The sequence below is a fragment of the Schistocerca gregaria genome, chromosome 4, assembly GCF_023897955.1.
Source record: "Schistocerca gregaria isolate iqSchGreg1 chromosome 4, iqSchGreg1.2, whole genome shotgun sequence".
In the NCBI taxonomy this organism is placed as follows: domain Eukaryota; kingdom Metazoa; phylum Arthropoda; class Insecta; order Orthoptera; family Acrididae; genus Schistocerca; species Schistocerca gregaria.
This window is the reverse complement of record NC_064923.1, coordinates 340,045,822-340,060,313: the sequence shown is the minus strand read 5'-3', so window position 1 is coordinate 340,060,313 and position 14,492 is coordinate 340,045,822. Positions and strand designations below refer to the sequence as shown.

The 14,492-nt window shown below is 44.9% G+C and overlaps 1 protein-coding gene across 1 annotated transcript in view; it reads right to left on the bottom strand.

Annotated features, from left to right (window-relative positions):
• Window positions 1-12,821, bottom strand: part of LOC126266724 (venom carboxylesterase-6-like) — a 122,699-nt gene extending 109,878 nt beyond the window's left edge. The window contains exon 1 of the mRNA XM_049971200.1: window positions 12,506-12,821. Within this exon, the coding sequence (XP_049827157.1) occupies window positions 12,506-12,736 (231 nt within the window). The 5' untranslated portion in view covers window positions 12,737-12,821. The remainder of the gene's footprint in view (window positions 1-12,505) is intronic.
• Window positions 12,822-14,492: the final 1,671 nt, after the last annotated feature.

Genomic DNA, 14,492 nt, shown 5'->3' with positions numbered 1-14,492 from the left:
TCCAGATGTATACTGCTGACATACGAAGTTCACCTTTTAGTATTTATTTACTAACAGCCGCTCACATGGTTGCAGATGACATGATGTTCGCTACGTAAGAAGACGGCAACAGAAAAAAAAGAGCACAGAAAATTTGTCGCAAACAGAGCCAATAATTGCTTTAAACAGGCTGTAACATGCAATAAATAAGGTAGTGTGAAAGTATCAATAGAAAACTATGTTTCAAAAGACGAATTGTAAAAATGTAATAATGTTTTACTGTGTTTGTAGAACCATGCGATTTTCTGCATGTTTTAGATTTTAAAAAAACCACTGATGATGGTGATATTTGTCGCCAAAACTAGTTTGGGATAATGAAGGAATAAACGAATAAGAAGGTGTTTTGCATCAAGGCGGACTCAATTTCTGATATTACTGGACCTACAGAGATTAAAGAGGCAGGTCGAGCGAAATTTCAAACTTATGCGTCGCAATGGGAAACAGTTATGGGGCTTCAAAAATTGATACTTTAATTGTACATCGTTGGTTGTTCGGCGGTCTAGTGTCTTTGTAGTGAGGATCGCACTAGTATTATCCTCGGCGGTGAGCTCCCGGTCGCGGCTGAGTGGATAAACCACTCTTCCTGAGCCTAGTTGAATGTTAAGATAAATTTCATTTATTGTCCCGTCAGTTGCACATTTTAATTAGATTACATGTTTCGATCACTCAGGGTCATCGTCAGATGCTTTAGCAAGCAGTCTTGTCTACTCACAACCACATATTAGAGTACTGAAGTGGAGTTTTCACGTCACCCATTTTGCAGAGCTGCAGAGTGAACTAAAGTTGCAAGCATCGAGTGAAAAACGTGTTTCTATAGCCTCATAACGGGTTTACACAGAACATAGAACAGCCAGCAAACACTGTTAAGCTGAAACATTATTTCCACTGCTCAAAGCCAGACTGAATGCCGCCTGGTGTCATTGCGGGTACGTGAAGCGGTTAGAAAAGTACATAAGACGAGCAGAGATGAGTGTAAAACCATTTTATTGACATTACGGGCCCTAAATGGAGAAATCCATTAACGTAGCGACTTTGACAAAGGGCAGATTGCTACGGCCGGTGCCTCGGAGACGGTGAAGCTGCTTGGCAGTTCGCGTGATACTGTCGTATGCATAAATGGAATAAGGTTGAAGGATGGTGAAACCACGATTAGGCGACAAGGTATTGAAAGCCAACGCTTCCTCTCTGAAAAGGACAGGCGGCGATCTGTGGTGCACCTGACGACAGAGTACAAAGCCGGTGGAGACACAAGTGTTTCGGAATATACCATTCAGCGCATATAATCGAATATGTGCCTCCGCAATAGACGACCTCTAGGCATTTCCATGCTGACTCAGCGACAGTGTCACTTACGACTGCAGTGAGTACTTGATCGTCGAAAGCACCCACAACAGACGAAAGCCCTCATCCAAAACTAAGTGCATAAGTTCTTAGCGTTTTCATTTTGCATGTTGATATTCCGGTTGCTATAGGTTTCTTTGTGGATTTTCATTTTTTGTTTGTAGTTCACTGTTGCTATTTGATGTTAATTATTATCATTTGTTATTTGGAGATAGTGAGTGGAGATGTGGACGCTTGAAAATGGAGTACCAAGTGGAGAAAGCGCAACATTTCCGACATATTCTTCTGTTCGTGTTCAATAGAGGGCTGACAACAGAGGAGGCAGCCAGAAACATTAGCTCCGCGTATGGGGATAATGCGACTGGACAAAGCACAGCAAGAAAATGGCTTTCTCGTTTTAAGGAGGATCGTTTCCACATTAGTGACCCACCACCTTCAAGAAGATCTTCAGGGTTTGATGAAGTTCGTTTAAACGGATTAACTCACAATGTCCTCAAGAACTGGCAAATGTGCTGGACTGTGATCATTCCTCCATCGTATGACATTTGTATGCAATGGGGAAGGTTGAAAAATCGGATTTATGGACACTTTATGGCGAAAGCCAAAATAAAAAGAAATGTGTGGTATCACCGCCAGACACCACACTTGCTAGGTGGTAGCCTTACAATCGGCCGTGGTCCGTTAGTATACGTCGGACCCGCGTGTCGCCACTATCAGTGATTGCAGACCGAGGGTCGCCACACGGCAGGTCTAGTCTAGAGAGACTCCCTAGCACTCGCCCCGGTTGTACAGCCAACTTTCCTAGCGATGGTTCACTGACTTCTATGCTCTCATTTGCAGAGACGACAGTTTAGCATAGCCTTCAGATACGTCATTTGCTACGACCTAGCAAGGCGCCATATTTAGTTACTGTAATTACTATCTTCCAGAATGTATTCTGAACAGATAATATTGTGAATCATGTACGACGTTCATCATTAATGGATTAAAGTTAAGTATCAAACTAATTACGTCCGTTTTCTGAATCCTCATTTCTTGTCATGTTCCAGACCTCGCCTCAGTATAGTTCTTCCCTCCTCACGGCTGGCTGCGTGAGCTAAAACGCGTGCATGTTGACTCTTCTGCTAACACAAAAAAATCAGTGTGTGGCCATATGTGAATTTCTGCTTGCTCGTCAACTAGATCGTGAACAACACCGACTATTCGTATCCTGTATCGTTACTGGTGACAAGAAATGGTTTCTCGATGCTGTAAGAAAAAGGAAAGAATGGTTGGCCCCAAACAAAGCAGCAACTCCCCATACAAAGACCTGCGCACATCCACAAAAGATAATGTTATAAGTCTGGTGGAAGAGCGACGGCGTGGTGCTCTGCGAATGGCTTCCCCGCGGTGTAACCATCACTGATGACACTTATTGTCAACAACTAAGGCGTCTTGCAGACGCAGTCCAAGAATAACGACCAGGAGTTGATGCTACTCCACGACAACTCCAACCCGCATTCTACTAGACGCACAAAAAGCACTGTACAGGAGTTGGGTTGGGTAGTCATCTGCACCCACCTTATTCACCTGCTCTTACGCCCTCATATTTCCACCTTCTCCTCGCTCTATCGAACACCCTTCGAGTAACTTCCTTCACGAATGAAAATGCCTTCCGAACATTGTTCGACGAGTTCTTCGACTCGAAACCACGTGATTTCTACAGTCGCGGTATCTAAAAGTTAACTCAGTATTGGCAGATGGTTGTAAATAGTGAAAGAGAATATGATATTTATGAGTAAAATCTCTGTTATGTTTATCTGCTGCGTTTGTTGACTTGCGGAAAAACACTACGAACTTATGCACCAGCTCAACCAGTCAGATCACCATTACTCATCATGGCTCTGTGCTACGTCATAAACAAATAACTTGGATGTCAGCTATACCTGTGGCAGTCTTTCACCACGATCAGTAGTTGCTCGTTGTTTAATAATTTGATACTTTGTATACATACCGCCCACGCTGCCCTGCTCGGTGTTCTCCATGGGTGCCATTTCACTGTCTTGCACATCAACGTGCAGTTCAGATCAAGGTGTCTTTGGAGGTGTGATGGTACAGAAAGCTGTTGCTTATACCGCTCTAGCAGATGATCGGCAGGCAACAGGCTTGCACGCAGCAACAGTTTTTACCCGCATCAAGACGTCGACACCACACAACAGTTCCTAATGGCTCTTTTGTCTGTGTTGGTGTCGTTGGTCTTGAGGAGATGCTGGCTGGCGACAGTGATCAATTGGACATAAATCTCCGGCAGCCAGATCGTCGGCAACTTAAGCCGTGTAAGTTCACGTTGTTGGTGCGCTCTATTATTCCAACAGCCTCTCTTTTTCAGCTGATGCATCCATGGCTAGCGGGCAAACATACAGATCTTGGGGCATTTGGTGAGTCGACCACAGAGCGGGTGATATTCGTCTTCTGCTGATCTGCAGTGTTGCTCCACTCGCACGTAACATTCATGTTCCGACACGGGAGTGCTAATAGGTCTCTCGGTTTTACCAACATAAATGTCACCACAATCAAATCGGAGTTCCTAAATGCGTGTAGAGCGTTTGTGGAATCGTTCGTGGTCCTCAACAGCTCTCTGATCTTGCCACCACTATGAAATATAGGCTTCAATGCCTCAGCGACACACCACACAGCCCCTATGCTGTAGCTCATACCTCTCACTTGATGTAAGCAAACAAGAGGGAGTTGTTCCTTTATTTACTTTAGCTTCACTGTACCTCGCAGCGCGTTGTACGAGGCTGCGTCAAAAAGTATCTACACAATTTTCTAATTTGCCACAACAGTACAGAATTTATGACATATTTTTTCAACAATCACTCTATTTTTCAGTGTACTTGGTCCATCAAAGAACAAATTTTTCAGAACGCTCAGAAAAAAGTCGGTGAAGCAGCATCACTTCATTCATCACTTCACTTCGTAGGGGTAAAGGCAGCATTTTATATTACTTTTAAGTGGATCGAACAAGTAGAAAACCGACGCAGCGACATCAGATAGATCAGAACTGGATGCAGTGTGCTCCAACAACTTGAAATGCTCTTTCTCGTGGGTTATACGATGTAGGCACCAATATGTGAACATTGGCAATAGGCCTCGGCGAATGTAGTTGTAATGTTGACTGTTGGCTCATGACTCCTTTGGCAGGTATAGTTTTAGAACCGGCCCTTGCGCGTCGCGAGAACTGTGATCAGTTATCCAGCAGAGGGGTGACTCTTGAATTCCTTTTTCGCTGAAGATTTTGGGTGTTTCCATTCCATGCTCAAACCTTTACTCTCTGTTACAAAGTGACGAAGCCATGTTTCATCTACAGTGATAATTCGTTTCAAATTCAATTCACCTTCATTAGGGCTAGGGTCTATTTGCTGAAGACAGATTCTCAGACGATTGGACTTACGCTATGGATTGTGTTGGTTTGAGGCCCATCTGACACAAATTTTATGAAATTATAGGCTGTTGTAGAAGATGTTATGCAGAACCGTGCCTAACTTCCCTTCAGTTTGTCACTACATCAACAGCCACTCGGTTATTCAAACCGAGGTCATGGGCTCGTTCGCTGTTGGAAACAGTAGTCGCTATGACTAGATGACTGCACTTTCCGTCGACCCTAAAAATAACTCGGCACATTTACCGTATACAAGTCTACATCAGACCTATTAAACGATATACCTTAAGTGTAAGTCTGCACCAATGCCCCAAGGGTACATATTCAGAGTCGCAGCCTTGTTGATGTCCTTGGGTGTGAAAGTTGATGTTTCCTTAAAGCTGTATCTGTTCCTATTGAATCTTCTGAAAGGTCTAGGTTCATATTTATTAAGCAGTTGATATTATCTTGGGCAGCCAGAATTAAATTACGTTACGATTACACAAAATTATGGACGAAAGTGTTCATTTTATGTCACACTGGTACAAGAAAATGATTAAGTTAACGTTTCACAGCATTTTGGACATAGAGGACGCAGTTATCTACCCAGCACTTGCCGTGGGAGTGGCAGCCGTAGTCATTAGGAGAAAGACAGAACGACGACGCACTACCAGAAGCAGGAATGGGATTCGACCCTGTCAGGGAAGAAGAGCTGCAGGCACCGACATAAACTCCTTGTTAATGAAGGAGTCGAAGCCCGAAGATACGCAGGAATTTTGGAACTTCGTCAAAAAGGATGTGTCTTGTTTCGATAACCTGCAATCTATTTGCATGTCGAGATTCGCGCAAATAACGCAGTAATGTGTGAATCACCACGCACTCGGTTTATGCACTTTTATTGTCCCTGTAACAATCCTCTGTCTCTCTTTTTCAGCTCGGCACAACAGAGTGACAGCAAAGATGCATAACGGCCTTTGTTGTCCTCACTGGTCGCGGCATGTGCAATTGTACCTCGACTCTTATAGCTATTCTCTCGACACTCTCCTGCCTGGCATGCTGAAATAATACAAAAGATCAATCAAATCAGTCAGATACCAGTTAAGATAATACATCGAAAGTAAAATTATGGCTCTGAGCACTATGGGACTTAACATCTTAGGTCATCAGTCCCCTAGAACTTAGAACTATTTGAACCTAACTAACCTACGGACTTTACACACATCCATGCCCGAGGTAGGATTCGAACTGCGACCGTAGCAGTCCCGCGGTTCCGAACTGCAGCGCTAGAACCGCACGACCACCGCGGCCGGCTAAGTAAAATTATATTCACACTTTGGTAAAATATGTAAACTCAGAATTAAACATTTGTTGACGTAACTTATTATAGTACGGCGTATTTTGATAATCATATAGACACCTTCCCTTGCCGTATTCCTCAATAAGCACGCTTATACTTTCTTTATTCTATACCTTTTCTACAATAAGAATCTATTATGAGATATACAGCATTTCTCAAACGGTAACGCAGAAAAGACTATTTTCATTTGTTTCATCATTGTATTTATAAAAAATTACTGTCTGAAAAATGAGCAGAGTATCTCGCGCGATGGCCAAAAGAGTCCTCAAGAGCTGACGTATATCTCGTCTGCTAGCCACAAGTGAAAACAATATCGAGCAAAAACTAAAATTGTAGCTTCCCCAGTTCTGCCGCTAGGTGGCAGGTCAACTGCACATGACTAGAACACGTCAGGCGAGTCGTCTAATACCGGTTACACGCTTGTTGGGCGGCTTTTGAATAGTCGAGTTCGTTGGTAAACACTTTTTCGCGATAAAGTGTTGCGACTGTATTGTGCTGAACGTCTTCAATATCTTTTAGCTCCTAGTACACCTTCAGACCATAAAAGAAAGGTTAAGGAACGTTGTTCTCGAATGGTGGAAGTGGAGAATGGTGTAGCCAAGTTTAATTGGCAGTGGGGCAGAACCAAATGAAGGGAAAGTTTTCCACCCATAGATCGCAAGAGCAGGGAGCTAAGCAGACATGGCACTAACACAGTGTTTATCCTATAAGAAAGGTGCGTGAATATTTTAACACTGCGAAGAACCAGCGCCCGCCGCTTACCACAGCAGAATATATGAAAACCCTTGCACATGCCGTCAGGTGTACTTACCAACTACTAAAAGAAGAAAGGAAGAGTAGCGTTTAACATCCCGTCGTCATAGATGTCATTAGAGATGGAGTACAAGATCGGAAATATTCAAGGATGGGGAAGGAAATCGGCCGTTTTCTTTCTAAGGCACCATCCCGGCATTTTCCTGGAGCGATTTACAGAAATCACGGAAAACCCAAATCAGTGGATTTCAACCGTCGTCCTCTCCCGTCTGGCAATTATTGTGGCACCTCGCTCGCTCGTACTAACATCTGGCTTGAAGAACATAAGAGTAATTCTGTGGGAAACACAGATAAATCGGTAGTATGAGTTCATGATCTGGGACCAAGGAACCGCCAAATTCTTTTCTCAGATACTATAGTATTATCGAGATCCAACTATTACCGTGCTAGATTCTGCAGAGAGGCGACAGACATTCAAAAGCAAAAAAATGATTATAACAGAGAAGAAGAAGGACTGAAATCAGCCAGTTTGTGGGCCTTAGTAGTAAATCAGCCACACAGTGCCAACTCTTGCGCACTGTAAGCTCCATAATCTACATCTACGCGATTACTCCATTATTCACATTAAAGTGCCTGCCATAGGGATCAATGAACCACCTTCAAGTTGTCTCTCTATCATTCCACTCCCGAATGGCGCACGGGACAAACGAGCACTTCACTTTTTTCTGTGCGAGCCTTGATTTCTCGTATTTTATCGTGATGATCATTTCTTCCTATGTAAGTGGATGCCAACAGAATGTTTTTGCAATCGAAGGAGAAAACTGCTGATTGAAATTTCATGAGAATATCCCGTCGCAACGAAAAACGCCTTTGTTTTAATGATTGCCCCTCCGATTCGTGTCTGTGGCACTATCTCCCATATTTCGAAAATAATACAAAACGAGCTGCCCTTCTTTGTAGTTTTTCGATGTCATTCATCACCCCCACCTGATGCGGAGCCCACATCGCACAGCAATACTCCAGAATAAAGCGGACAAGTATGGTGTAAGCAGTCTCTTTAGTAGACCTATTGCACTTTCTAGGAATTCTGCCAATGAAACGCAGTCTTTGGTTTGCTCTATCCACAACATTATCTATGTGAGCGGTCCAATTTAGGTTATTTGTAATTGTAATCCCTAAATATTTAGCTGAATTTACAGCTTTCATATTTATAGCGTAATAGAAATTTAGCGGATTTTTTTAGTACTCCTGTGAATAACTTCACACTTTTCTTTATTCAGGGTCAACTGCCACTTTTCGCGCCATACAGATATCTTACCTAAATCATTTTGCAATTCGTTCTCGTTGTCTAATGACTTTACAAGATGGCAAATGACAGCATCATGTGCAAACGATCTAAGACGGCTACTAAGATTGTCTCCTATGTCGTTAATATAGATCAGGAACAGCAGAGGACCTGTAATACTACCTTGAGGAACGCCGGATATTACTTCTGTTTTACTCGATGACTTTCCTTCTATTACTACGAATTGTGACCTTTCTGACAGGAAATCACGAATCCACTCGTGCAACTGAGGCGATATTCCATAGGCTCGCAGTTTGATTAGAATACGCTTGTGAGGAACGGTGTCGATAGCTTTGTAGAAACCTAAAGATGTAGAATCAATGTGACATCCTCTGTCGATAGCACTCATTACTTCATGAGTATAAAGAGCTAGTAGTGTTTCACCGTGTTTAGTAACTCTGCTGTAGTGGCACTGCCATCAGTGACTTCGCCGTTTTTATCACGCAGTGAAGATATTTATTGGGTCTTGCCACTTGCAATAATGCCGGCCGCGGTGGTCTCGCGGTTAAGGCGCTCAGTCCGGAACCACGTGACTGCTACGGTCGCAGGTTCGAATCCTGCCTCGGGCATGGATGTGTGTGATGTCCTTAGGTTAGTTAGGTTTAAGTAGTTCTAAGTTCTAGGGGACTGATGACCACAGATGTTTAGTCCCATAGTGCTCAGAGCCATTTGAACCATTTTGAACTTTCCATAATAAATTTCAGCATGACTCTGCGATATTAGAAAGTGGTCTCATGACGTAACGACTCTTTTTCTTTATTGTTGTGTGATCTCCCTTGCGTCTTGTGGGCGGTGGATGAGCATTCAGCGCAACGATTAATAATCTGCAGACAAAAGGTATGCAGTATACAGAAAGACTAAAAACAATAAATTAATAGATGAAATATTTTCAAGGGATTTTAAAATTTGTAAAGATGTCTTTAATGAAGGCTTCATATAAAAGGAACTTGGTTTCCGTCGTTGTTAATTTTAAAAATATAAATATTAAAAGGTACAACTAAAAAAATAATATTACACAGGGAAAAAGTGCAGTTTTTGCCTAATATGAAGAAGAAAAAGTGGTAGGAGAAGAGGGGGAGGGAGGGGAAAAGGAGGAGACAAATCACTACTCGACCGTTGCATGGGTGCAAATAAACAATTTGGCTCCCTGAGCGTAACTTTGAAATTAGTATCTGAGTCTTCATAGCCTCTGATGACGTCTCCAGCATCAGGAGACGAAGTTTTAGGCACGAAAACGTACCTTAGACGAAGGCGTGATGCCTGTTTAACAGCAAATCACCAGTGATGTGACAGCGCTGAAAGCTATTACAAGTTAAGAGAACGGCGTCATCTATTGGCTGACGAGGGTGGCAGTGAGGCGTACTCCCAACATAAAAACGATTAGAACGAAAGCGAAAACACTTGCAGAATTCCAGGATGTCCTTCCGAGTCACATGGTAAGTTTTCCATGATATTTCGGCAAACAGACGCGTTGCTGTCTTCAGATGGTTTCTCATGACTGCTTCTCATCTGTTGTCGGCGTTGAAGGAAAAGCATTCCCGTATGCTGATGACCGCAACCGACGACATCCACAGTTCGCAGGAGGACGTCGTCACCCTCCACCTCCCCCCTCCCCTACCCCCCCCCCCCCCCCCTCCCTGGCCACCGAGGCTGAAGCATGGACAACGAAAGGAGTGGAGTAGTGGAGTGATGGAGGGGTAAGACCAACGTATACAGTACGTCGACAACGGCAGAGCAGCAGTCGTCAGGAACCACGGAAGATGTCAACAATCAGTTCGCTGAAATACCCTGGAGAACATACGAGGTGATCTGCGCTGACACTTGATAATACAAGGGGTAAACATCAGATCGCAGAAAGCGCAAATACCTAGTGACACACCCTCGTATCCGTTCTCACGTAATGTTATCCGCAGCATATTTAAGTCATGTTCGAGGTTATCATCATCGCTCATTCGGTGCGCCCGTGCTGTCGGCATGTGTAACACAGTGTCCCTTCGTTCTGGCTGCTAGTGTGACCCTCCACCTGCTTCGGTTTGCTATACGCTTGATGCTTCATTTTTATTAATAAGTTCATTTTCTTTGACGAAAAATGGTCGAGAACAAAATCCTTTCCGGAGAGATCACAATTTCGATTGTACTGGAAACGCCAGTGATTGTGCAGATTTTTTATTTTCGGCATTATCATACAGAATTTCAACAAGTTAGCACCGGTTTCGACAGTAACTGACCCCCTTCAGATAAAAGCCATATGCAGTAGCACGCATTGAGAGTGACTGACAGACAACATGGCTTTCTCAGTGGTCGAAGCGAACTACTGTATGCGTCTTGCGGTCTGAAGATGGCTGAAGCCGGTAATTTCTTATTGAAATTCTGTGTGTTTTTCCCTCAAAACAAAATACAGTGCTCAAAAGAATTATGGGAACACGACTTCGGGCGTCCGTCATACTCCACTGAGCAATAATGAGGGCTGGCTGTGTTACCCAACTATACATTTACTTTTCACAAATTTAGTACACAAAAAAACATAGTTCCATCACCTAGTGTTTATATAAGAAGAATTGAAATGTCCGACAGGTGTCGAAAAGAAAGTGGAAACAATCACTCATCCCGCCATCTTGGATGCTTTTCAGTGAGAGCTTCAATAACGTATATACTCTCTGTGTGCGTTTATCACTGCCTGACAACTAAGTGGGAAGCTCCATATAGGTCTACAAAGGTCACTTTGTGGTACCCGTTCCCATTATTCAGTGAGACCCCTTAAGCGTTCTTGGAGAGTCTGTGCCGGCCGCTGTGGCCGAGCGGTTCTAGGCGCTTCAGTCCGGAACCGCGCTTCAGTCCGGATCCGCGCTGCTGCCTCGGGCATGGATGTGTGTGATGTCCTTAGTTTCGTTAGGTTTAATTACATTCTAAGTCTGGGGGGCTGAACACCTCAGATGTTAAGTCCCATAGTGCTTACAGCCATTTGAACCAGTTTTGGAGTGTCTGTGGTGGAACAGGAGACGAGTAACATTTGTGTCAAACGTGTCCCACATACGCACGATGGGGTTTTGGTTGGGACTCACCGCCGGCAATTCCATTACTTCAACGTCCAGGCTTAGCACGACATCACTGCTGACGCTCGCCACACAGCCCCTGGCATCAGAAGTAATTCAGGGACGCCACCGTATGCTGCAGCCGCCACGTGGTCCAACAGGATCGGTTGAATGTACTGCTTGGCGGTAAAGCGACCATGGATAACAGCAAGATCTGTACGGCTGTCAACACTGAAGCCTTCCCATAACATCACAGAACCTTACTTCACTGGACAATATTCGCAGGTACCACTTACCAAGAATCTCCGAACACGAACATTAGTCTGCGAATAGCGCGCTTCGCCAGTGACTAAGTTCCCCGTTGACATGCGAACGTTAGAACTGAAGGCGGGCAAGATGTCATGTCAAGGTTGGGTACTCGAACAAGACGTCTGAGGCGCAAGTTCCTGTTCAAAAATGGTTCAAATGGCTCTGAGCACTACGGGACTCAACTGCTGTGGTCATCAGTCCCCTAGAACTTAGAATTACTTAAACTAAGGACATCACACACATCCATGCCCGAGGCAGGATTCGAACCTGCGACCGTAGCAGTCGCACGGTTCCGGACTGCGCGCCTAGAACCGCGAGACCACCGCGGCCGGTAAGTTCCTGTTCATTAGAGTGTGATAGGACACAACGGTTCCAGTAACCCTTCCGAGATCTTGCTGTGCTCTGGCCGTATTCCTACGACGCTGAAACGCAGAGACGGCCAGTTATCTGTCTGCACGTGGAGTTGTAAAGCGTCGGCAATCTTGTACACTCCCCTGGTGTACTGACCTGCCTCCCTGTAGGTGCCCACAGCACTGGATGACACATGGAGAGGCACTGTCATCTACAGCAACACGACCAAAATCCAGTCTTTTCGGATCAAACATATCGTTCTTGCAACTTGCAGTATATTAAGATGTCGCACTGCATGTGCTTGATTAAAGGCAACGTCCGTCTGTGTACCTAACAAGGAAACAGTGAGACGCCGTTACTCGCTTCCTACTGAGGGGGGACCTGACACTTATATGCTTAACACAGCGAATGATTTTAATTGTTGCCTACGTTCAAAGCGAACATCTCAAGCCATCCAATAAGATGACAGGTACTGCCTGCATCAAAATAGATTTAACATACTGATATTGATGTGTTCTGCTAATTCATTTGAATAGTGTATTTTCAAAACGAAGCCTTTAATGGCTGTGCGGACTGACCTGGAAGCGGAGGTCCCAAAGTGGAGGCTCGGCATACGGGATGCCCAAGTAGGCGAAGAAGCGCTTCCCACGCCGGGACAGCATGGTGGATCCCGCCACCTTTCCCTGCTCGACGTTGACGACTGGCGCCAGTTCCGTGTCCTCCGCGGCCGTGGCCGCTGACGCCAGCGAGGCACTCGCCAGCAGCAGGCAGGAGACCGCCAGCGCAGACGCCACTACCCGGGGACCCATTTCGCCGCAGTGCCGGCCGGCCGCTCCTCGTCAGATACCTGTCGCCCGTCTCCGTCTTATCGCTGCGATAACGCCGGCGTATCGCCTGCCTCCACACCAGAGGACACGTCAGGAGTCGAACTGACTGCCACACATACTGCAGATTACGCAAATAGCTCTTCCAGAGCGTGACAATGAAGAACTCATTCACGCCACAGCATAAACAAGTTACTGCTTGCCATACTGAAATATCTCACAGATGAGTCAAGGCGCCAACGTTTATGGAGAAGTTCTCAACACTGCGTTCATACAGGATGTTCTGAAGCTCCCGTCACAGACTTGTAGGCCATGTAGAGGGGAGTGAGTACATGATATTTTGAATGGGAACCTGTTTCCGGAGACGTACCGCTCCTGTTCTACGACGGTTTCAGTTCAAATGTTTAATTCATCCATTTCTACTTGAGAAACAATTCGAAAGCAAACAAAACGAAACAAATATTTATCACTCCGACATTGGATATAATGCAGCGAAAATTACTTATACCTGAAGCATGGGATACCACCTGTCTGCTTTTAGCCATGACGTCATCAACATGTCATCAACACGCACACGCATATCCGTTAGCACTACCATCGACCACTGTTAGTGGGCGAGGGCACTACATGCTTGTCGAACTGGCTACCAGCGATTCAGTTGTCGAGAACGGTTGGCGCAGCTTCGAAATGCTTGAAACAGTCAATGACATCGCTTTTCTCACCAAAAACTGCGCTGGTGTCATTCTTATTGCAATTACGAACACGAAACAATTAAATAAAAAATTTACGTCCGTGAAATAAATGTTTGGCGCTCTTCCAAGTTCTCAACATAGTAAAAAAATTAATTTGGTTCTGAGCACTATGGGACTTAACATCTGAGGTCATCAGTTCCCTAGAACTTAGAACTACTTAAACCTTACTAACCTAAGGACATCACACACATTCATACCCGAGGCAGGATTCGAACCTGCGACCGTAGCAGTCGCGCGCTTCCAGACTGAAGCGCCTAGAACCGCTCAGCCACTCAACATACTGTACGCACAGAACGGTACTGATTCACTCCAACAGCGGCTCGGTGTGGTGACCACCAACGCCGTTATAGAGATTGTACCTAAGGAGCATGTTCTGGTGCACACTCCCCATCCCAACTGATGTCTCTTGAGTTTCTAGTGCAGCGACCAGGATTTGTGCCAACAGATTCTCCTGTGTCTCTACAGAAGTATCGTAAATTAAACTTTGCATACGACCCCACATGAAGTAATCCGTAGGCGTTAGATCCGGCTATCGTGGAGGCCACGCAGTTCGTCCAACTCAGCCAATCCATCTTACACCGTATCGTCTGTTGAGATGTTTCCTAACCGCACGTGAGAACTGAGGTAGTGCACCATCATGCTGGTACCACATATCCTCACTGACTTTCAGTGGAACAGCTCCGAAGAACGGGTCCAATACGTTTTATAAGAAGATCAAGTATGCAGGACCAGTTAGCTTGAGTGGAAGGAGGTATAGCTCATTCACGTGACCGTCCAGAATACCTGCCCACACGGTAATACCAAACCGGTGCTGAAATCCCTGAACATGCGTGGCGCGAAGGGTTTCCTCTGCCCAGACATGGCTGTTTCGCGAATTCAGAGCACAGGCCATAATGAACTTACATTCATATGTGAATAGAGCTCGACATGGAAACAGGGGTGTGTCGATACAGTAGTTCAGGAACGCGTTGTGGAAAATCGGCTGGACC